Here is a 24,023-nt window from a genome sequence, read left to right on the forward strand (position 1 = left end):
TATGCAGTAGTATGTTGGGGAGGAAGCACAAGGAAGAAGGATGCTGGGCGAATTGACAGGCTGGTAAGGAAAGCTGGCTCTGTAGTGGGAGCTGAACTGGAGTGCATCACTTCACTATCTGACAAAAGGACCCTGAACAAACTGATCAACATCTTGGACAATGAGTGTCACCCACTCCACAGCACTATTGTTAAGCAGAAGAGCCTGATCAGCTGGAGACTTCGCTCACTGCCTTGCACAACTGACAGACTGAGAAAGTCATTTGTCCCCATGGCCATTGAACTGTTCAATGCCTCACTTAAGGGAAGAGGAGAGATAGACTTCTCTGCATAGTCTGTCTGCCTCTTCACCCCCTCCATGTTTGGATACTGTCTGTCCACTAGCCACTTTTACCACTGTCTTTATGCCTCACTGTTTGCGTGCTATATTAGCACATTAGCACATATGCATGTTCATGCCACAGCCGAACGGTGGCCACACTTATACATTTTCTTTAAATAGTTAAATATATAGATATATAGACTTTACTTTACTTTATTTATGCATTGTTGCACTGTTGGACTTACTCATTTGCACTACCACCATGACCACTATCACCATCGCACTACCACCATGACACTCATTCACACAGAGCACCTTAGAGCACCTTACCATACCTTACTATGCACAGAGAATCACAGGCTCAGTACCTGCCTCAGTCATTGCAAGCGCCTCTGATTGATTAATCACCACTATGTGGATACTGTTTTTAGAATTGATTTAGATTAAGTGTTAGTTAGTTTAATTTGTATTTTAGTATATTTAGCATATTCTTTATCTTCTACTGTCCTTATTGCTTAGTTGTGTTTTTATATTATATACTTTAATTACTCTTTCTGCTGTTAAAGAATGTGTTTGTGTTGTCTGTATGCTGCTGAGACCTTGAATTTCCCCTGGGGATCAATAAAGTATATATCTATCTATCTATCTAGCCTGTATTGCTTTTAAATGACATGATTGAAGTTGAGACGAGATTGCAACGCAGACACGTTTTAATGTCATTGTTCTAAATGGCAAAGCTAGGCTAGGCCTAGGCTATTTCTTCTTTATTTAGAAATAGAACTATGTGCATGATATTATGGATTATGGACATTTTCCGGAAAGAAAAGAACGTAAATTCACAAACAGAAAGCATCTATAAAACAGGGCTACCCACAAATTTCGCCTGACTCCTGCAATACAACACAACTCATTCCGACACTAGAGCGGGTGCCCTGGCAATTCAAAGCCTTTGACATTTCGGACACGGTATCATGATCTCCAACCCTCCTCCCTATTTCAGTAGAATGTCGTGATAGTATGACCCTCCAATCGGGAGAAAATTATTAATGAAGGTGTACACCAAGTTTATTTTGTACTCTGTCTGGCTGGGAACCGAGGCGTTCAAACGTAAGTCATACGTCAGTGACACGCCCCTGTGCAGGCGGGAACTGAACCAGAGCCCGTCTCTGACTAAACTCCACTTTGCCCTCATAGACATGAACTAGGACGACCCATCTTGCTACGCATTCATTATCTTTGACACAAGCCTCCAACCGGGGCTTCATCTGGCACACCCCTTTCTGCTCGACACAAGCTCCGAAGCCTCGCTTCATTGGGCACATCACTACCCTAGACCAGTGGTCCGCAAACCTTTTCTTCCGAGGGCCAGCTTACTATGCCTGGCTCTAAGAGAGGGCCAGAGACTCGGAGTATAGCCTATCCGTAACTAAATAGCTTAGTGCTGTGAACAACAACAGTCTACCTTAGTTGAATATTCCATTACATTTAATCATAGGCTACTGCAATTTAATACCATTGTTAGCTGTGTTTATATTGCAATCATGCCATATCAGTGTAAAATGTAGCTCAAATGAAATAATACTAAAAAGTATCCCAAAAGTATATTTTATTTAAAATGTGTGAACTCTGAACTCTGTGTCTCAAGCTGTGAACAAGCAATATCCTACAAAACAGTTCTCAAACTATGAGCAACTGGCAAAAACAGCACTTCATGTTCGAATGACCACCATTCGAACTTTCACTCACCTGATGAGAACTTTGTGAATTGTGAATTTGGAAGAAAATTTGAACGAGTGAATAAAAAATAGAAATAATTATCCCAGGAAGTCCCAGAAATATGACTTGAATAGAAGTTAGTTAGTTATTAACAATTCATTTGATAAACGTTTAGAATACTTTGAGCACTGATGCAGTCATCATAGGCCTCTTACATTGTTTGTAGGTAAGCCTACATCTTATTCCGTTTTCGATGGTAAATGTGAAACAGCGCCAAAACCACCAGTGGACAAAAAGAGTATTACACGTGTAGGCCTACTGTTAAGACTCGCCATAGAGAATGAATGGGGGAAATTACGGAGGTTATAGTTTGACGATGTCGTACTATCGTGTGGGCCAGATGCTATATAACACAGACATGTTTTGGGGGGCCACCCAAAATGAGGTGGCGGGCCGGGCCATAGTTTGGGGACCACTGCCCTAGACCATAGACTGTAAAAAATAGCCCTAGACCCTTTTAGTGATGACTTTTATTCTGAAATAATTTGAGAATCTTTGTTGTAGGGGAAGTCGTGCGTTTGTGTCAGTTCCGCCTGTTCATTGAATTCATTTGCCATCCTTCCTTTTACACAGTCTTGGCCATAGTAAAAACAAAACTAGCTTTGCTCTTTGTCTGTGTAGCTCATTTACATTTATTTCCAAATTTCAAGTCAAGCATCATGTTCTACCACGTAAGTGACAAATTCCACGTGGTTATAATATCTAGTTACAATGTAATATGGTTAAACCGTTGTACTTTGGGCTAACGTTAATGGCTTGGGTCAACATGTCTTCAGCTAATGTTAACCATGCCTTTTATATTGCGCGCTCATTTATAGGGATTTACGTAACGTTACACAGTGTGAGTTTTAATGAACTAACATCAGACATTTTTTAAGAATGAGTAATGTGATACTCGGACAATAAATTGAAGCTTCAATTTAGCATGGCCAGTGTAACGTTAACTGTTAGCCTTTGACCTATTGTATGGCAGCTAGCATAGTATCTACATGCTGGCAACAACTTTATCTACCTTTGTTACTAAAGGTAAGATAGATGCCACTAGATTTTAAACGCATCCATGTAAAGGACTTTGTCGGGTTTTTTTTATGATCCCGTTTCCTCCGTACAATTTAACTTGTTGAGCGCTAACGTTAATGTATGACACTTGTAATCTGTTTTGACAGGACCAACATGTCCTTATAGTAAAATTGGTTAACATTATATATGTTTTATTTGGCAGATAATGTGTCTAGGTAGGCCACTGCTGCCCCCCAGAATTTGTTTCCACCCACTTTTGTCATATACATAAAGACACTGTTGTAAAACATGTAATTTAATAGCTTTTTGCTGCTAACCTTTCGTGTGCATAGGTGTCTATTTATAAGGATAAACAAAAAGATGTATAATAATTTAATAGAGTGTGAGAGAAGGGGGTGAAAATGCTGTATGGCAAGTCTATTGCAGTATAACTTATATACTATTCAGTAATACAACCTCTGCGAATAATTTCTTAGAAATGTTTCTGATGTACAGCACATTCAAGCCCACACATGACAAATTGATGTTTTTGGCACGAACAATAGAAGTCACCTTTGTAAATTTCTTCGGATTTGTTGCATGTTGTCCTTGTGTGCATCCTTTTTCAGAAGACTCCCAGCTGGTTGTTGCTGCATTGTTTTAGATGTTGTTCAAACCTCATCTATTTATGATATTATTTCAGTTTTACAGCCTGAATAACACATTATCTTGGAAGCCATACTTGAGCATTAATATCTTTAAAAGTATTATTCATAGCCAGTCCAAAACTTTGCAGGTTGGAAGAAAAACATGTTCCCAGGATTGGTTTAAGTGAATATATCAAGGATAAAACAAGAGGAAATTGTGTTGGTCAGTCATTTTGAAAGGACAAACATTTTATGTGAGGTAGCTACTAGCTAGTAGGAACATGAAAATTTATGTGGAAATGGCTTATTCATTGAATGGCCATTTAGAGTACAAAGTGACAATGTTGTGCCATAGATACTTATTATAGGTATAACAGTGTAATTAACTATGCATATTGTTTATGAATGTACAACATTGCCACTTTGTACACTAAATGATCGCACATTGAGATATTTCCATATAGATTTTTAGGTTCCTACTAGCTATCCCACTACCATTTCAGTCCCATGAAACTGACCAAAAAATGCAATCACACCTCATTTGATCCTTTAGGTTCATATGGAGACCGATAATATTGGCACAGCGTTAGTTAAGCATTAGCATTAGTAAGAATTTTACCAGTATTTTCTGACGAAGTACTGATTGATGCCATGTGGGTATAAAAACGACGTTATACCACCCTCAATATCACTCTTTGCACTTTGTTCTGGATCTAGGCATAGTCCCTATAAAATCAATGGGCATAGGGTACAAACATGCCTCAATATCACTCTTTGCACTTTGTTCTGGATCTAGGCATAGTCCCTATAAAACCAATGGGCAATAGGGTACAAACATGTTTGCCTTCCTTCCCACAAACCTAAAACTATAAATACTCATTTTTAAGATTTCAATTCCCAAACATGGCCTCCACAATAAAGCAGTTTAATGACTTGAGTCAAGTAAAAAAAAAAAAAAAACAGAACACATTGAAATTGAACAAAAATACTTTACAGGTGTTCGTTTTGGGACATAAACATTATGTAGAGACCAACTTTGAGCAAAATCTGAGAGGGTGCTGCAACCATTGTCCTGGATTCTGTCTGATTTGCCATTAAGCATATCATTTTTTCAACCTGTAGGCTAGTGTTTTTAGACTTTCGGAAGTATTAGTTTGACTCCAGTTTCACCTGTGTGTTATGGTATGGGCTACTTGTTATTTAACAGAGGTCTTTTCACAGATATCTTTAGAACATGAGATTCTGCTGCACCCTCGTTACTTTGGCCCTAATCTTCTGAATACGGTGAAACAGAAGCTCTTCACTGAGGTGGAGGGGACGTGTACAGGAAAGTGAGTATGACTAAACGCTACCACTCTAGTTAACATCAGTTTTGTCATTTGTTAATTTCGATTTTTTGATTGATTTTTTTTACGATTTATTTTCAAAAAGGTATGGATTTGTCATTGCTGTGACCACAATTGACAACATAGGAGCAGGTGTTATTCAGCCTGGCAGGGGCTTTGTACTGTATCCAGTGAAGTATAAGGCCATCGTCTTCCGTCCCTTCAAGGGGGAGGTGGTGGACGCTGTCGTTACACAGGTTAACAAAGTATGTGCAAATCCTGTCTGAACTATTCATGACAACAATGATATAAAACATTGTTTGACACTAATTATGTGCTACTATTCACCAGTATTGCGTTAGCAAAACCTTGTTTTTTTTATTCTAGGTTGGACTATTCACTGAAATTGGGCCGATGTCCTGTTTTATTTCACGGCATGTAAGTGTTGTCTACGTTTCCTGGGCATGTCTTTGTAAAAATATTTTTATAACCAAAGCAGTAGTGTTTGAACACTGTACACGAATACTCTGACCAGGCCACACATACATTATCTTCTCACTTATAAATATATATTTTTCTATAAAACTACTGTAAACATTTGTTGGTAAATATAAGTTTCTGTTTTATTAGTCCATTCCATCAGAGATGGAATTCGACCCATCCTCCAATCCACCGAGCTACAAGTCAGCTGAAGAAGTAAGGTTATGGCTTTTGCCACATTACGCGAATATTCTTGATGTTCTGTGTGCCATTACTAAAATGCTTTACTCTCTTTCAAGGATGTTGTTATCCAGCAGGATGATGAAATCAGGTTGAAAATTGTAGGAACTCGAGTGGACAAAAATGACATTGTAAGAACCAGGTTTTTCATGATTGTTTGTACACATAAATAATATACATTTATTTAGTTTCCATATGCACCATTTATTATTTTGGCTTTGCCATTGGAGAGTATGTTTAATTGTGTCCTCTTGTCTCTTCCAGTTTGCCATAGGATCTCTGATGGATGATTATCTTGGTAATTTGTTATTTTTTTGGCTTGGTGCTTCGATTTAATATTTTCATATCTGGTTAAAGAAGGACATTTTCGAAATTATCTGCCTAATACAGTGCTAGCCAAAAGTATTGGCACCCATGCTAAAGTTGACTGAAAAGAGGAATATAAAATCATCTTTTGGGAATTGATCTTAATGCCTTAAGTGAAAAATGAGGAAATATCTAACCTTTAAGGACACCAATTTTCTTAGTGAATGAATAATGTATCATAAATAAATAAATGTTCTTCCTTAAAATACAGGGGTCATAAGTATTGGCACCCCTATGTTAAATTCCCATAGAGACAGGCAGATTTTTATTTTTAAAGGCCAGTTATTTCATGGATCCAGAATACTGTGCATCCTGATAAAGTTACCTTGGCCTTTGGAATTAAAATAGCCCCACATCATCACATACCCTTCACCATACCTAGAGATTGGCATGGGTGTTATTTCAGTTAGCCTATTAGCTGGTTTGATTCTCATTGAGCTCAATGCAAATCAAACCAGCTAATAGGCTAACTGAAATAACTGGCCTTTAAAAATAAAAATCTGCCTGTCTCTATGGGAATTTAACATAGGGGTGCCAATACTTATGACCCCTGTATTTTAAGGAAGAACATTTATTTATTTATGATACATTATTAATTCACTAAGAAAATTGGTGTCCTTTAAAGGTTAGATATTTCCTCATTTTTCACTTAAGGAATTAAGATCAATTTCCAAAAGATGATTTTATATTCCTCTTTTCAGTCAACTTTAGCATGGATGCCAATACTTTTGGCTAGCACTGTATGTGAAGAGATCTAAATATAACAATGAGATCATTTGTAGGGACTGATTTCTGTATTAATGTTAGTGGGTTTGGATATTTAGTCACTATGCAAGTAACAAGGGCTACACAAATTTAGGATTATGTATGAAGACAGATAATAGTCATACAGATAAATGTAACACAAATGTTATGGTTAACAGTAAACAGTTTTAAAAAGTGGGTAAGCCTCCATTAAGCAAAACACACACACACACACACACACACACACACACACACACACACACACACAGAGTTTTAGCCTTTAACCTAAAATGTGATACGAATTTCAAAACATGGTCTGTTCGACTCCTATTAACTGTTGAGCATAGACTTGGCCATTTTAAGTTCTTACCATCTCTGCATTGCAGTAGTTTCTGTGATACTGTTGCTTATAACATATGCTTGTGTAATTCTGAATCCTGGTTTTACTTAATTGTGTTGATTTCTTTGTAGGGCTGAGCTGATTTTTCTTGCTGAATATGGACATTATCTCATCATCATCTTCGGCACATTTTCATGTCTCCAGTCGTGGACAGTAGTTACAGGCTGATAGAACTTAAGTTGCTTTTATGTTTTAAGTTTATTTTATATTGATGCCTGATTCAATTTAAAGGTTAGTACTGTTTTTCGAGCAGACAAGTTTGGATACCGTTTTATACGTTTCATAGAGTAAGAAAACATATGGTATTGAAATCATGCCTGTTTTAAAAATTCCTGCAACTTGCTCTATGCTATGGCCCAACACAAAGATAAGTGCTGGATTATGTATATTTACTGGCATTTGGTAGTGTCAGTGTCCTTTCAATATGAAAAGGTATGGTTCAAATCAACATGAACAAGATGTCACTGTATCATATTTTGAATAAATATTTCTTGTAATAATTTCCTGCTTTGTGTGTGAACAGTGTTGTGCTAATTAAACTGATGTATGCTCTCAAATGAAGTGAAATATCTTGCAGAACCTTATGGAGTTTTACAAACTGAGTAATTTGAATAAATAAATGGTGCTTGAAATCCTTAAAGTTGCACAGAAGAACCATAATAATTGGTCACCCAAAACAAACACGGTTGTCACGAACTGAATATAAATTATAAAACATATCATCGTTGTCATAATCATGTCAGAAACAGCACTTTGAGTTTTTACTTTCGAAATGTAATTAATGTAATTGTGAACACATTCGTCGGTCAGTCGCACTGTGACACGTGTTATTTCTGCGACGAGTCTTCGTGTATACGTCCATAGACATAATATACATAGACGCCGCATCGACCGCTGCTCCCTACTAGCGCTGACGAGATTTGGAGCCGCCATCTTGGACCGGTCATCCACTCCACTCAGTGTAATCTGTTTGGCCGGTGCAATGAGCTGTCAGCACACTTAATTAATCATATCTCACTGAATACCGAACAGATTTTCACGCGGTTTTTTTTGCTGCAAAGGTCATACATGTAGCTATGATACAGGCCACATTGTTCGAAAATACAAAATACAACCAATAGTACGGTAATGTTAAATCTTACTTGTGAAAAGTAAATCCCCCGAGTATGGTCCGCCGATTTGAGCAGGAACATGCTGCACAGTGCTGTCATCTTGTGTTTTCTGCTGCAACGCAATGAGGAGTATGACCGGTCCAAGATGGCGGCCGCATTTCTTGTTTCCAGCAGCCAATGCGGCGTCTATGTATATTATGTCTATGTATACGTCAAGCAGGCGCGCCTGAAATCCTCCTTTCTCTCATCCTGAAGATGGCGGCGGGGGTGAGTAAGATGGAAGGGAAACTCTTTCAATGGTTTTGCAAGCCATCAGGGACAATCCAATGGACATCTAGTCAATCGCTTCTGCTATATTTAAAATATGCTTTACATTGCTGTCGTTAGGTTTCCTATATTAACTAGAAGTGTCCATTTTGCACCTTGGATCTGTATAGTTAGCGGTCGTAGCTATAATATGAAGGCTATCGGGTCTGGGTTTGCTCTAATGCCACGTTTTACTTTCCGGTGACTTGCTTTGACTAGATATCATGTGGAAAGTCCAGGGACTTGACTGTCGGCAAACTGTTACGGGTTGGGGTAGTCGACACAACTGTGTCCACGTAATGCAGTACATTAAGCTATCAGACGCTATGAATTAGCTGTTTCCCCGTAGGCAAACGTCAGCTGGTTACTTCTGTAAAGCACTCATGAATTGCCAGCCCGGACGGAGACTGGATATAGATGCTGGGAAAGCTGTAGCGTACTTACTTGTAGACAGATAGCGTTGGTTTGTTAATGGTTGATAACCAACTTTACTGCTGAACTTTTCTGTAACTTACTATAACATTAGGTAAACGTTGCAAGACCTGACAGTTACCTTATAAAAGTAACTTGCTTCTCGTTTGACTGATGGACTAATCGGAGCTGGACATTTAAACGTAACGTCAGTCATCTCATAACGTTTTCTGTACAAAAGTTGACATGACAATATAGCGTGATTACAGTAGGTGTTTCACCCACATGAAGTCAGAGTTGGGTATTTGTAAACGCGAGCCAAAGGACCTTTTTGTCATATTAGAACTTGCTGCATCATTGTTGCAAGAAGCTACCATTTAAAAATGCTTCAGTAAGCTAGTTGATTATATTGTCCATAATTCAATTTATTTTTCTTGGATCAATTAAACTGTTATGTTTATTTTTGTAACCTCTACACGTCATCCATCTGTAGACTCTCTACACATACCCAGAGAACTGGAGGGCCTTCAAGGCCCAGATTGCAGCCCAGTACAGCGGTGCTAAGCTTAAGGTTGCCAGCACCCCCCCAGCCTTCAGCTTTGGGCAGACAAACCGCACCCCTGCCTTTCTCAACAACTTTCCCACGGGCAAGGTGAGTGGTCAAACTGTGGTTTATGTCTTGGGTAGCTGCGGTCAGTCTAGAGTGAACACTAATATGGGTCCTTCATTAACTTCCTCCAGGTTCCGGCTTACCAGGGTGATGATGGGTTCTGTCTGACAGAGAGCAATGCCATTGCTTACTATTGTAAGTTCACATCATCTTGCATGGCATTGACATGGTAACTCTTCAGCTATATTTGCTGTATAATCTCTCTTCTCCCTCCCTCTCCAGTGAGCAGTGAGTCTCTTCGTGGCACCAGCCCGCAAGCCAGCGCCCAGGTGCTGCAGTGGGTGAGCTTTGCGGATAATGATATCGTCCCATCAGCCAGCGCATGGGTCTTCCCCACCCTTGGCATCATGCAGTTCAACAAACAGGTAAAGAATGCTTATTGTTTTTTCCCCTTCATATCCCACAACCCTCAATGTGCTTGTTCTGGATGGTAACTATTAGATGACTAGTTGCAAATCTAAGATGGCTTGCTCAAATTGTTTCATTTTTTAATTGTTTAGGCCACAGAGCAGGCTAAAGAGGAGGTGAAGCGTCTCCTTGCTTACCTGAACCAGCACTTGAATACCCGTACCTTCCTGGTTGGTGAGAGAGTAAGCCTGGCTGACATCACAGTAGCCTGTTCTCTGCTTTGGCTCTACAAGCAGGTAAGATTTTGGCATGTCCAGGTGTGTGTGTGTGCTGCGATTCATTCACGTTCTTAAACGGCAACTAAGTGTTGTATTGTTTTTAGGTTCTGGAGCCTGCCTTCCGTCAGCCCTACCCCAATGTGAACCGTTGGTTCGTAACCTGCGTCAACCAGCCACAATTCAAGGCTGTTCTTGGGGAAGTGAAGCTCTGTGAGAAGATGGCCCAGTTTGATGGTAAATGTAATTCTTTTGTCTCTGCTGCTACTTGGAACTCCTAACACAATGATTGTGTGATTTGGCACTGACACGGTTGTTAGTGTGGTGTGAAGTAAGTGTGCACTTGGGGTTGAACTGATGAGGGTTTTTTCTTTTGTCCCCAACGCACTGGTCTTGACTAGTGAGTATGGTTATCTATGGTGAAGGTGCAAAGCATGGTCACAGTTTAGGCTGCATTTTGTGCTGTGTGTGTGAAAGCTTGTATGCACATGTTAAATATTGATGACTCAGTCGGACATTCAAGCTTGAGTGTGTCCACATTATTGAAAGAGCAACTAAAGTAACAGAATTTTGGCCCATAATTTGTGACTATATCTTTTAAACAAAACAAAAAATTAGACATTTTATTAAATAACATTTTAATAATTTTCAACACTAGGATTAGAATATTTAAAAACCTGTATAAACTGGACTGATTTTAATACTGAATATACATATACACATAGAAATCGTATGACATACAATATTATACCATTTTAATAAATATCAATATATTTATACTAAATATTGATATATAAACTACTGATGTAAAATGGAAAAATACTGAATTTCTGATGCATGACGGCACACATTATGCAGATTATAGCCTAGGTACTATTTCAATTACAGCTCTACCTTTCTGTCTTGCTGCTTCAGCCATCAGCAGCTCTGTTTGAAGCCTGGAAATATTGTAAACAAAGGAGCCTAGTTGGCTAGCTTAAAGTCTACTGGTTGGATTGTTAAGTTTCCCCACGTGTGTAAGTTTCAAGGTAATACTAAGCATCATTATTGAGATGATCAGTCAACTTGATTGTGAGTTTCAAACAAATTTGCGCAGCGTGCTAATGATGCTAACCGGATAATAACAATTTAGCTAGTCGCATACTTGCTTTCACTGTTGTGGTGAATGTTTTTATTTGGATTAAATGTGCATGCTGAGGGGCGTGTCCAGAGAGTGAGTTTAGGCTACTGCTATACTGTGTGGTAAAGTTGCACACATAGCTGTACAATGAGAACTATGAAATTATTGTTTGTCTATATATTTATTTTTGGACAACGTACCGGTAGTTGAAGCGGGAGACGTGTGTGTTGCTTAGGCGGCCTCCTAAGCTGTAAAGCATTGCAGGAAACGCTGGAAAGGGTGTGTCACCATTCTGCCTTCTCAAACCGCAATACAGGTTTCATGGATATGAGTGTCGCGATTTCGGTTTCGATGCGCATATCATTACAGCCCTATTATATTTGCATTTCGTACGCTTGGTTTTTGTAAGATTACTGAGAAATATGTTAACCATTCCTACTTCAGTTCCAGACCAGTCATTATACGTACGGGCTATCCCCTTTCACTTCTGTTGCAGCAGGTGTGTGCATTCTGCACAACAGAGTAGACAGACACAAGATTCAGTCCTTGGAGTTGCAAACTATGCATAATCTTTCCCCCAGATTCTAGCTGTTTCTCTGCGTTGAGCATTTACTCCATAGATATGAAAACGGTTCACCTGTGACCTTTGACCTTTTTGGCTTTGCTGCTCTATGTAACACTATATAATATGTGCTGAACCTAAACCAATAAGCAAAACAATTGTGATAACTGGAGGGGGAGTAGTGTACCAGGCAATATGTCACGTGAAGACCTTTCTGTGGCCTTCAGGCTAGTTTTTTTTTTGTCTGTTTGGTACCGCATGATGGGTTATTAAAATGTTTATTGTTGTCTCTGCTGTCCTCAGCCAAAAAGTTTGCTGAGATGCAGCCCAAGAAAGACACGCCACCAAAGAAGGAAAAGGGTGGTAAGGAAGGTGACAAGCAGCAGGAGAAGAAAGAAAAGAAGAAGGAGGAGAAGAAGAAGGAAGAGAAGAAACCCGCCCCTGCTGTGGAGGAGATGGATGAGTGTGAAGCTGCACTTGCCGCAGAGCCAAAAACCAAGGACCCCTTCGCACATCTTCCAAAGAGGTGACTATTAATGAATGGCTTGGGATTTCCCTGAGCTGGAGTGTACTTGCATATACTGTACAGTGCCTCACAAAGCAATGATGTTGCTGTAATTACGGTTGGGTGTCTCTTACATTTTGCTGACTCGCCTTCTGTTTATTGATTCTGAAAGAGAGATGTAGCAGTTACGTCACAAAAACAGAATTTTGACCCACTGGCAGGAGAAATTACGTTTTTCAGTCCCTCACCCGCCCGCTCCCGCTAGAATGTGTTATTTTTAGTCCCGCTCCTGCCCGCATCTGTAACATTAGGTCCTGCTCCTGCCGTTAAAAGCCTGCAGGATATACTGGAGGGATATTCAGTTTTGCCTTCTGTCTCACAAAAGGAGCACTTGACACAAACTACTGAAAAAGACTGCCAGATATCTGATTTTTAAGTTTCTTGATTCTGAATGTAGGCTACTGTAACACAGCACAGATAGCTATGCTAACTGACATCCATTCTTTAGAAGGGCACTAATATCTGAAGTAGCCTAGTGGTGTCCTCTTCCTCTGTCGTTTCTTCCTCTTTCGATTTCGAGTTTCACAACAGGTAAGAATGGGTTTGACCTGCCGATACTGATTTTAGCCGATTCCCATTTCATTTTAACCACTTTGCAGCACACAAAGATTTATGTTCTATCTTTTCTTTTAAGACATTTAATCAACTTTTCAATAATGGAATGGCTGTCAAAAAAATGGAACAGGATAAGAGTCTAACTTCATCTGCGGTATCAAACCATAATGCTTACCAGTGTGGGACATTCACACTACTAGGTCTAAATGCACTGTGCTATGGAACAACCTTTTTTTTTTTTTTCCTTCTCACATCCAATATTCAACTTAAACTTCCGTCCTGTTAAAAGCAGGTGTAATCCGAATTTTTAATGTCGCGATCAGTTAACTCCATTCAACTGCGTTTGTGATTCAGCTTTGGGGACGCAATTTGCGTTCTAGAGGGGGCAGGGACGGACGGTGATGAGCACTGTTTACGTGACCTCTTCGTAAATTCCACGGAATACGGCAAGCCAGTCTGTATTAGCGCTTTCTTTGTACATCCAGCCCTGAGTGTTGGCTTTTGCGAACTTCAAACTTTGCAAACTCACCTAGGTGATGTTGATTCAAGTGTGGCACGGGAGTGCATTTGACCGGCATTAAATCGGCATGTCTCAGACTGACTGGCTGGTTGCCAGTCATTGCCGATCACGTGAAAATTGGCCAATTCCGGTCACCAGCTGATCAATCGGTGCATCTCTAGAAAGAATTGAACCTACGTAGGCCTAAACGACTATGTCCGTCACTTAGGCTGCTTAAAGTCTGTTGTGTTAATGCTGCCTAACACAATATCTAGCTCAACCAAAATTCTATACACTACTTACTATGTTTTACGCATATATTTAATTTGCGCGAGTGCAGATCATCTGTTTTTCCCGCATCTTCAAACGCTCTGAACTTTAATGCCGGTTCTGGTTTATGATGTCAACTGCTAAATCTCTTGATTGCCCTTTTTGAAGCTAAAATGGTTTAAAATGCTCAAACATTTAGATGACGGACAGCATTTTTAGTAGTACATTAAATGTATGATCCACAGATAAAATATTATACTTTTGTCAAACAATATGTTTAGGAACCGGTGAACAGCTCATTTACTAAAATATCTGTCCTCCCCCCCAATATTTATGTAGCTCATTTGTCATGGATGAGTTCAAGAGGAAGTACTCCAATGAGGACACCCTGACTGTGGCACTGCCCCATTTCTGGGAGCACTTCGATCGTGAGGGCTACTCTATCTGGTATGGGGAGTATCGTTTCCCTGAAGAGCTGAGCCAGACCTTCATGAGCTGCAATCTCATCACAGGTAATTTTTCTTCAGAGCAGATCTGAAGGGAGCATGTAAAACTGCTTATTTGGTATGAAAAAGCTAGATTGTCTGTAGGAAGTAGAGGGGTACAGTTTATTTTCCTGTTGTGTTCATATGAAGGCATACATACATTAGGTCAAATTTATTACCATTTGTGTTAACTGTTGTCAATTACATTTTAGGAATGTTCCAGCGCCTTGACAAGCTTCGCAAAAATGGCTTTGCCAGCGTCATCCTGTTTGGCACAAATAACAACAGTTCCATCTCTGGTATCTGGGTCTTCAGAGGTCAAGATTTGGCATTCACTGTGAGTGTGATTTTATTAGTCTCTTCTTACCATTATGACTGGTTTGACTTCTATCGAGGTGTCAATCATATTCGGCATGCTTTTGGGGTCAAAACAGCATGACTTCTTAGTTTTGGATGTAAATTGCACATATCCACCATAGTAACATTTGTCTGTTGCTTGGATGTCTGGACTGTACTTAGTAGGCACTTGGAATGATCTGGAGATCTAAGTTTCATCAACTGAATCCTATTCACATCGAAACATCTTACAATAGACAGGTCAAGAACACAACTAGGGATCGACCAATTATCGGCCTGGCCGATTATTAGGGCCGATATTTAGCATTTTTATAATAATTGGTATCGGTCATTTTTTCCGCCGATATTGAAATGGATAAAGAATGAAATGCGCTACTTTGTCTGTAAAGCGTCTCTCACTCCCTGCATTTGCTACTCTGTGGTCAAGAGCATTGTCCCGCCCACTACACCGTCTGATTTGTTAGCACGAATGCAGCCAATCAGGATCAAAGACTCAACACAGACAAAGTTTAGGATTCTCACTGAGGCAGACTGGGCTTCAGCTGTAGCCTACGGAGGTAAGGAAGGTAGCCTACATTGCTGAAGTTGCAATTAATCACAATCATCTACACTGAAGTTACAAAAACACCACTTTGTAAGCTATTGTCTCTTTTGATCCGGATCAATAAGTAAAGCACCCACTTCCTTCATTTAGCGAATTCCCGATTGATGCACATTACTGATGCTGTTTACTAGTTAGCCTACAAACTCGGGTGCTGCGTGTCGGGAGTTCTCTGCCTCCGCCTCGTTCGTTAATTGTGAATAACGGGACACCATGGCAGACATAGTACAGACAAGTCCTAAATTATGCGATGGCGAACGTCAAAGTCTAATTGCTCCTTTTTGAAACGGACTGTCAGAAAAGACAACATGCACCCAGGGCCAGCCGTAATTTAATCCGACCTGAACTAAATCGCGTCCTGAGCTTTAGGCTCTCAAAAGTGTAGCTTGTAGCCTACACATGGACACAAATTGCATACTTAAATAGCTTAAGAACTATTGTTTTGTTAAACTATTCAACCATAACAACCGTGCACTCACACACGATGGCAAAGCATCCTCTTTGTGACGGGTCCCTTAACAAGCACATATCCATTGTGTAGGCCTAGTCTATGAAAATAATTGCTATCACTTAGCTCTTGGATTAACATGATACACAGGATTTACACTTGCAAGTGATGCAAGTTGATAGACAATTGTGTATCAAAAGAAGAAAAGTTTGCATAATTAAATGCTTTTGAATTAATTTTTTGCAGCATATCGCCGTTACTACCTACCCCCCCTTTTGACAACTGACATATCGATTTTACATATCGGTTATCGGCCTCCTGTTTTGGTAATAATTGATATCGGTATCGGCCCTGAAAAAACCATATCGGGCGATCCCTAAACACAACACTGTTTAAGCATAAAAAATGCTTTTTGATGTACTTGCTTTCTAAATCTAGGTTACCATTAGTATTAATAGTAGTCAATCAATGTCAATTGAGATTTGCAGATAAAACCCCTAGGTCTTCATTTAAGTACTCTAGCTAGTTGATTGGCTTCAAGTAGCAGCAAACCAGTCATATCAAATAAATACACAAACTATTCACATTTTTGTTTAATTGTAATTTTTTTTCTATATTGGTTCACTCTGAAATGTCACATGGAAATGTTTCCATAACTCCCATACTCAGTTACCAGTAGACTACCCCCAACACCTAATTGGCATGTGACTATGCAAGATCGAGTTTCCAGGGACAGTCAAGATGCCAGTATAAAGCATCCTATGAGGGAGATCTGTCTTGCCCAAGCACTTGATGCTCTCTGAAATGATGAACTGGGGACATTTTTTCCATGCAAGAGATGAGCTGCTTCCACTCACCAGTTTCTGCTAGGAACAGTTTCTGTTTATGTGCAGCCCACATAATTATGCATCTGTACATCACATTGGTTACTGCACCTAACTTGTAGTATTACCCACTTGGTTAGAGGTTAAAGGCTGTTCATTGAGGCCTGATTTGTACACAAGCTCAGCATTTGTCACCCCTCAATTTGGTGGTGTTGGTGGATAGATAAGAGTGGACAAAGGGCTGCTGATGAACTGCTGAGTTGATTACGTTTGCTAAGTTGTAGAATATAGTGAATGGCTCCTGTTCAGACACAGAACAGTTAGCCCGGTTAAAACCAGACCCTTCTCAGTCGTAACTGAGAGTGGGTCTGGGGAAGGTTCGTTCACAGCCCATTTCCAAAGGACGTTCCCAAACGGACGCCGATCAAAATGTTTCAGACGCAATAGGAGAGGCCAAAAACCAATCAGAGCAATGAAAGAGAAAGTGAAACACACAATTTGCAACACTGTCTGGTTGTAGGGAGAAGCAGGAAGAATTAACCACTATTTAATTAAACATGGGCTAATTTACATCGTGCCACACTGAAAGCTAATATTTTATCACTAGCAATTTACATCTGCCCTCTGTCAAACACAATTGCATTTTCAGCTCTGAACAAAACCATTCATGTTCAAACGAGCATTTTGTTTCATTCGTCCTTTCTGGCTGACCGGGACGTATAAAAGTAGCCTAGGAATGGGGGACGAGAGACTGAAACGTTCAAAGCAATTATGCCGGAATTGTTTTAAGGCAAACACTGAAGTGTAGCATTTGAGTTATGCTCGCATAGCACACCAATTCAAAAGTAGCCTACTGTATGTTTTCTGTCGGCTACGTGTCCAGCTACTATAGTCCTATAAATGAACAGAATATCAAACTGTTTTCAGTAGCCTACCACTGTTGCAAATATCACATAGGTATCTCTTACATACATGTTTGTACAATGTTGCATATTCCAACATAAGGAAGCCGTTAAGAAACTTCTAACTCCGTCTTAAACCAATGTGATAATCAGCTTCAAACAAGCGGCAGCAGCCATGGTTGAGTTTATTTATTTATTTATTTATTTATTTATTTATTTATTTATTTATTTTAAACCTGGCTTCTTCAACAGGGTGCGCTATCGTCATCGTGTAAAGCCCGCCTCAAGGGTTCTGATTGGTGCCTCGATCTAGGAAAATTGGAAATGGGCTAGAATGGGTTTTTGACCAGACGGACTTTCAGAGCGAATCGAATTTGCCGGAAGTACGTCCAGAAATATTGAGGCTCAGTGGCAAATGGGGCTGAGAAGGCCTGCTTTATAATCACACAGTGGAGCATGCATGCTCATCTTCAGCCTCAGTCAAGATGCAAAAGATGAAGTGATGTCTGCTGTAGTAATCTTTACCTCTGCATGGAGATAATGTTTTGGGTGTGGTCTGTTCGCCTGTCTGTTTTCAGTATTACACAAAAACTGTTTGCCTGATTTCCATGCAACTTGGAAAGGTGTAGCATGATCAAATGAACCAATAGATTTTGGACCAGTTCTGACTCGAGGTTTAACCCTCTAGGCGCCACAGTCGACTTTTGTCGACAAGATGCGGTACTGAATAAAACGGCCGTCAAATAGGGCGTCATATTTCGTTCGACCTCCACTCCACTAGATGGCAGACATGTCATGCGTCATCCCCGAGTCGAAAAAATGGCATGCTTTAAACAAAACCTTCGCGCTACAGCGCATTGAATCAGTGCGTGCAATACCGGAGCTAGTGTGCGTGTGAGCCACTTTATCAGAGCGATATTGTCAACGTCAGCGAGTATTTGCATTAGATTATAGTCTAATGGCATCAAAAAAGTTCACCCGAAATGAAGTGTTGGGTCTTCTATTGGCGGACCCTGATTCTGAAGGGGAATATCTGCCTTCAGAAAATGACGGTGATTCGTTTAGTGAGGCTTCAGATGCGTCCGTGCCTTGCAATGATGCAGCTGGACAAAGTGAGAGAGTACTCTATAGTTTAGCTTACACCAAGCACAAACGTTGAATCGTTTGCCCAATGTCACTGGTGGGAATAATGTTTCACAGGTTCGGAGTGTTCATTGGGAAATTAGCAGGGTGTTAGTGGTGTGGCGAACGAGGCTGGAGGTAGCCTAATATCCATGTAGCGCTAGCTTCTGTCTTCTGAACGTGTGCCTCTCCGCAATCGCGGCGACAGTAACGTGGTGGAGCCTTTGTCTAATGCCACTGGGTATGTTAGACGAGGTCGAACTGCTCATAGGACAGGGGGGAACGTAGAGGCAATGTGGGGTTCGCAATGAGAATGACAGTAGGCCTAGTCCAAGCTGCGCAAATTCTCTCCACTCGACGCGAGCGCGAGGCAGATCTGGCCATGCTGCTCGCAACAGGAGCAGAGGTGGTGACACGGGGCAGGAGCGCCATTAGGCCATGCATAGTCTATCACAAGATGATGGGAATGCTGGCCCTGTATGGATGGATAGGATATGGATAGTCATTATCTCTACAGCAAAAGGCCTGCTACATAAAAAAATTAATTGTCAGCCATTTATTAGTAATGATTTACACTGTTGATTATCTATTTCCCTGACCATTTAGGACATATGTTCTTTTTTGTGTGTTAATGTCCTTGTGATGTGTGTGTCTTTGTCAGCTAAGAAAAAATCAACAAAAACAACAAAAAGAAAACAAATACTAACATTGTCTCTTGTCTTATCATCTCACTCCTGATCTGTGCCTTGCCGTGGCAAATGAGCTTTTGAACTAAACAGGTCTTGTCTACTTCTGTTTGTGGGTCATCTGAATAATATATATGTGCCCCATACATGGAATCCGAGTGCCTACTGTATGTAGTAAATGGAAAATCTCTACAGCAAAAGGCCAGCCTACCGCTACATGCATTTGGTTTGTCTCTGCCATTTATTAGTAATGATTTACAGTTTGTTTACTACTTAGTATTTACCTGAGCATTCAGTATTGTGCAATATAGCATACAGAAGGTGAGGGACATTTTGGGGGGAAAGAAGTGGTGCATTTTATCATTCAAACATGCGACTTTTCATGAAAATTCTATAATCCAAGGTGGCCGCCACCATATGACATCATAATATGCAAATTAGATATAAACATTTAATCCCTACATAAACTTTGGGTCATCCTTAATATTTCTCTAATTTACAGAAAGTCTCTATCTCTTATCACTTAAGATATAGCCTTTTGAAATGAAGATGTCAAAATCGAACGTTTCGAAAAAAAAACCCTCTGGCGCCTAAAGGGTTAACTTCAGTTTTGCTTTGGATGCTGTTGCATTATATGGCATTCACATCTGGTTTGCCCTCTAGTGTTCAAAGTAATTAAATGCATTTCTTTATGGGTGTTTTTGTATATTAAAATGCCAATTTTTTTTTTCTTGTCAAATGAGACTGATTGTCTGTCGGTCTTTACTATGTCTTGAGATTTTTTTTTTTTTTTTTTATAGTTGTCTGACGACTGGCAGATTGACTACGAGTCCTATTCTTGGCGCAAGCTGGACGTGGACAGCGAGGAGTGCAAAACCATGGTCAAGGAGTACTTTGCCTGGGAGGGTGAATTCAAGCATGTTGGAAAGCCCTTCAACCAGGGCAAGGTCTTCAAGTGAAGTCTCACTCCAAGTGCACCATCTGGCAAAATGCATGGACATACAACCACTTTGAAAAAGAAAAGGAACTTCAAGGAAATAATTGGAGTGTGTTGTATGCTCTGTGTGGAGTTCTGCGTTGAGGTGAAAAAATAAAAGTGTTTTTCATAATCCCATTTGGATTTGTTTTTTTGTTGCCGTCCTTTGAAATTGTTAAGTTTAGAGGAAAATGTCATTCAGTGTACCTTCCTATCAATTGCTTTGGTGCCTTTTCATTTATTAGGTTGTTATGTTCTCCATTGGTTACTTGTGCAGTTTTAAGAATTCCCTGTGCCCTGCAACACTGCTGCTTACAATGGGGTCAATGGCCTATTACAAATGTAGCATATGATTGGAATAAAGCCTCTTCTCCCTCCACTTATATAGTTTATTTTTTTCAGTGGATGTGTACTTGAAGTGACAGTAATTGATGAGTGTTCTCCATGTGTTCTTGTGGTGTTGGGAGAGGTTCTAGAATGACACCACTTTTCCACTCTGCACACAGCTTGCCTGAATTTGTTGTAATGGAATTTTTGCGCAAGAGGTCCTTGCCTCAGGACCAGATGCAGTTAGATTTCATGTTGAATCCTAGATCAGCAAGCATATTTTGCCTAACATGAGACGAAAAGCTCTGGGTAAAGGCTCAAGGGCAGTAGATTTTAATCTCCAAGTCTGAAAGGCTGGTTTGCTGTCTTAGTGGCATCTGCGAGAGAAAGGTGTCAAACTAGAGCTTCTAGCCATGTATATATCTACATCCTGTTTGGCAACGTGGGTTTAGCCATGTTATCCATCACTGTTACCTAACTGAATTAACTGGCACCAGCTAATATGGTTCCTCTTGCCTGGGAAAAAGAATGAGGATTAACTGAAGGAAGTATCACACTTGGCTTTGAGCAACTGGTGGCGTCTGCATTTAGGGTGGAGAATTGTCAGACAAACATTCATTATCCACCAGTTATGAGCAATTGTCTAAAGCATTGAGGTTTTAATCACCGCCAGGTTAAGACTTGTGTTCAAGTCCTGTAGTATAAGCTGACCTTCAGCATGTCTTAACACTGAAGGCTGTGTGCTCAGTCCGCTGCTCTTCACCCTGCTGACGCATGACTGCACTGCAATCTACAGCAACAACCACATAGTGAAATCTGAAAATGTACTCAAGTAAAAGTAAAAAGTAGTTCATTTAAAATGTACTTTAAGTAAAAGTTACTTAAGTTACTTTTTTTTTGGGGGGGGGGGGGGGGGGGGGGGGTACCAGAACAACCAGTTTTACCAAAGACTTTCTAATGAGGAGATGCAGCACTCAAAAAATCCCCCATAGTAATGCATGGGGTTAGTTTGTAACGTCTACACATCATATGTCTACACATCACAAACCTTACAAAACGTCGACATGTGAATACATTGAGCCAATCATGTGGTGTGTTGTAAAATACATTGAGCCAATCATGTGGTGTGCTGTGAAGACATCGTGCCAATCATCTGTTGTGATCTCGCTGCTGGAGCAAGATTGGTGTCGTGAAGCCTTACACACACGCATTTCTGCTGAAATAGATGCACGATAAGTGCCCAAAAAGTGTTGCAATATGGCCGCCGAATGGAGGTACTTGCCTGAAAAGGACGTTGAGAAATGGAGATCTGTGAAAAATCACCAGAGTTCTCCTTTAAGTTTGAGCAGTAGTTGATTTTCAAAGTTAGTTGCACTCATCCTTGGGTCGCTTTGCAGTGAACAGTAATCCAGCACAACTGAAAAGCCCCTCACAGGCAGCTGAGGCAGGCAGGCCAATATTGAGTTGCAGAGAGTTTTTTTTATATTTGGAAAAGAGCAGAAGGTTCAGCAGATTAAAGGGCGTCGTACTGGTGGGGGAAAGTGGGAAGTATAGGGCCCCAATGGAGACGAGGGCCCGTGAAAAGTGGAATACAGGGGGCACAACATTTTCACCAGGCATTAGTAATAACTCAGGTAATCCACACATAAAAAAATCCAAACAACTCCATAAGTAGAGTCATGTAATGAAGTGGAATAACACAGGGGAAAAGTATTAAACACGCTAAGAAAAAGCACTAAGGCAAGGAAAGGGAAGGAACGAGCTGGAATATGTATAGAGAGTAGTTATCCTTTCTATCTGTGCAAATTAATATAAGCTTGGTTAGTAGCCTACATATTGATGGGCTATAAAAAGGTTTTTCATTACCAAGGTGTCACACAAGAAACATTTCATGATGGATAAAAGCAAAAAGCTCTCCCAAGACCTTTGCAACCTTATTGTTGCAAAACATATCAATAAAACTGGTTACAGATGCATTTCAAAACATCAGAATCTTCCAGTAAGCAGCATGGGAGCCATTATCTGCAAGTGGAAGAAACATCACTGCATCATCAACCGGCCATGCACAGGATCTCCTCGTAATATTTCTGACCAGGGTACACCACAAAGTATTGAAGAAATTTCAGTAGGCACGTTCAATACTTTTTTCCTGTCATTCCACTTACACAAAACTCTTATGTTTGGATTTTTTATATGTGTGTTAATATAATGTGTGGTGAAAATTTTGAATAGACTCACTGGAAGTTTAGGCTAATTACTGAAAAAAAAAAAAAAGCGTTCAATACTTATTTCCACCATATATTTATTTTACCTGAATATTTTAACTTCCAAATTAAATGTCAAAATTAATGTCAGACGAAATTTAATTGACTGGATTTTGTATACAAAACAGTGAAAACTGTGTAAGGTCACCCTCACTCTCCCTTGCTAAAGAGCTAAATGGTTTAGTCCACCTGCACGATTCATAAGGTAGTCTATCTTTTGTTTATTGTTTATTTGTTTATTTATCTTTTGATTGTCAAAGTTTTTTTTTTTTTTTTTCGTCATCTACTTCCTGAATTTTTGGTCAACGATACCCGGGACACCGAAACACCGGTGCACATGAAATTTGGTGGGTATGTAGCCCCACTAGACTTTTACGGAAAAATTTTGTTTCGTCCCCGGGGGCCACTCCCCCCCGTGCTGGGCCCCCCCCGAACCGCAAAAAAAGCCGTTTTTCCTAAATAACTACCTGAACTGTGGCACTGAGGATGAAGAATCTTTTATGGTATGTTGGTCTCAAGGGCCCACATCAACCTGGCCCATAATCACTCATTTGTGATTTGCACCCCCCCTGCAAAAAATACAAATGCAATATCATTCTGCTTTAATCGCCCCCATCTTCAGTTAAGATGTTCAGAACTGCACCAAATTTTATGTGTATGATTGACCTGGTATTCTCTGGGGGTATGCCAAGTTTCGTAGAATTTCATCCATGGGGGGGGGGGGGGGGTCTAAAAAAATGTAGGTTATGTTTGGGCCCAGCAAAGCAAGTCAGTCAACCATTTTGTTGCTGCCTTGAGAGAGAGAGAGAGAGCCACAGACTGGCACGGCCCCTTAACATTACTTATGGTTGGAGTAAATAGCTCAGAATGAGGATGTATATATAATTTATAGTATAGTATATATACTTTTTTGATCCTGTGAGGGAAATTTGGTCTCTGCATTTAACCCAATCGGTGAATTAGTGAAACACAAACAGCACACAGTGAACACAGTGAGGTGAAGCACACACTAATCCCGGCGCAGTGAGCTGCCTGCTTCA

At 40.2% G+C, this 24,023-nt stretch overlaps 2 protein-coding genes across 2 annotated transcripts; both read left to right on the forward strand.

The window, feature by feature from the left end:
- Positions 1–2,619: 2,619 nt before the first annotated feature.
- polr2g (RNA polymerase II subunit G) lies at positions 2,620–7,798 on the forward strand. The gene is made up of 8 exons (XM_042075613.1): positions 2,620–2,768; positions 4,965–5,074; positions 5,175–5,334; positions 5,456–5,506; positions 5,699–5,764; positions 5,848–5,919; positions 6,053–6,086; positions 7,370–7,798. Exons 1-8 carry the CDS (start codon positions 2,757–2,759, stop codon positions 7,378–7,380), a joined length of 516 nt encoding a protein of 171 aa, XP_041931547.1. The 5' UTR covers positions 2,620–2,756; the 3' UTR covers positions 7,381–7,798.
- Positions 7,799–8,614: 816 nt separating this feature from the next.
- On the forward strand, positions 8,615–20,530 carry eef1g (eukaryotic translation elongation factor 1 gamma). The gene is made up of 10 exons (XM_042075610.1): positions 8,615–8,677; positions 9,621–9,779; positions 9,869–9,932; positions 10,020–10,162; positions 10,298–10,441; positions 10,528–10,657; positions 12,406–12,628; positions 14,331–14,503; positions 14,689–14,813; positions 20,217–20,530. The coding sequence occupies exons 1-10, from the start codon at positions 8,666–8,668 to the stop codon at positions 20,373–20,375; spliced, it is 1,332 nt and encodes a 443-aa protein (XP_041931544.1). The 5' UTR covers positions 8,615–8,665; the 3' UTR covers positions 20,376–20,530.
- The last annotated feature ends 3,493 nt before the right edge of the window (positions 20,531–24,023 follow it).

This window comes from Alosa sapidissima, chromosome 20 (genome assembly GCF_018492685.1).
Source record: "Alosa sapidissima isolate fAloSap1 chromosome 20, fAloSap1.pri, whole genome shotgun sequence".
Classification (NCBI taxonomy): domain Eukaryota; kingdom Metazoa; phylum Chordata; class Actinopteri; order Clupeiformes; family Clupeidae; genus Alosa; species Alosa sapidissima.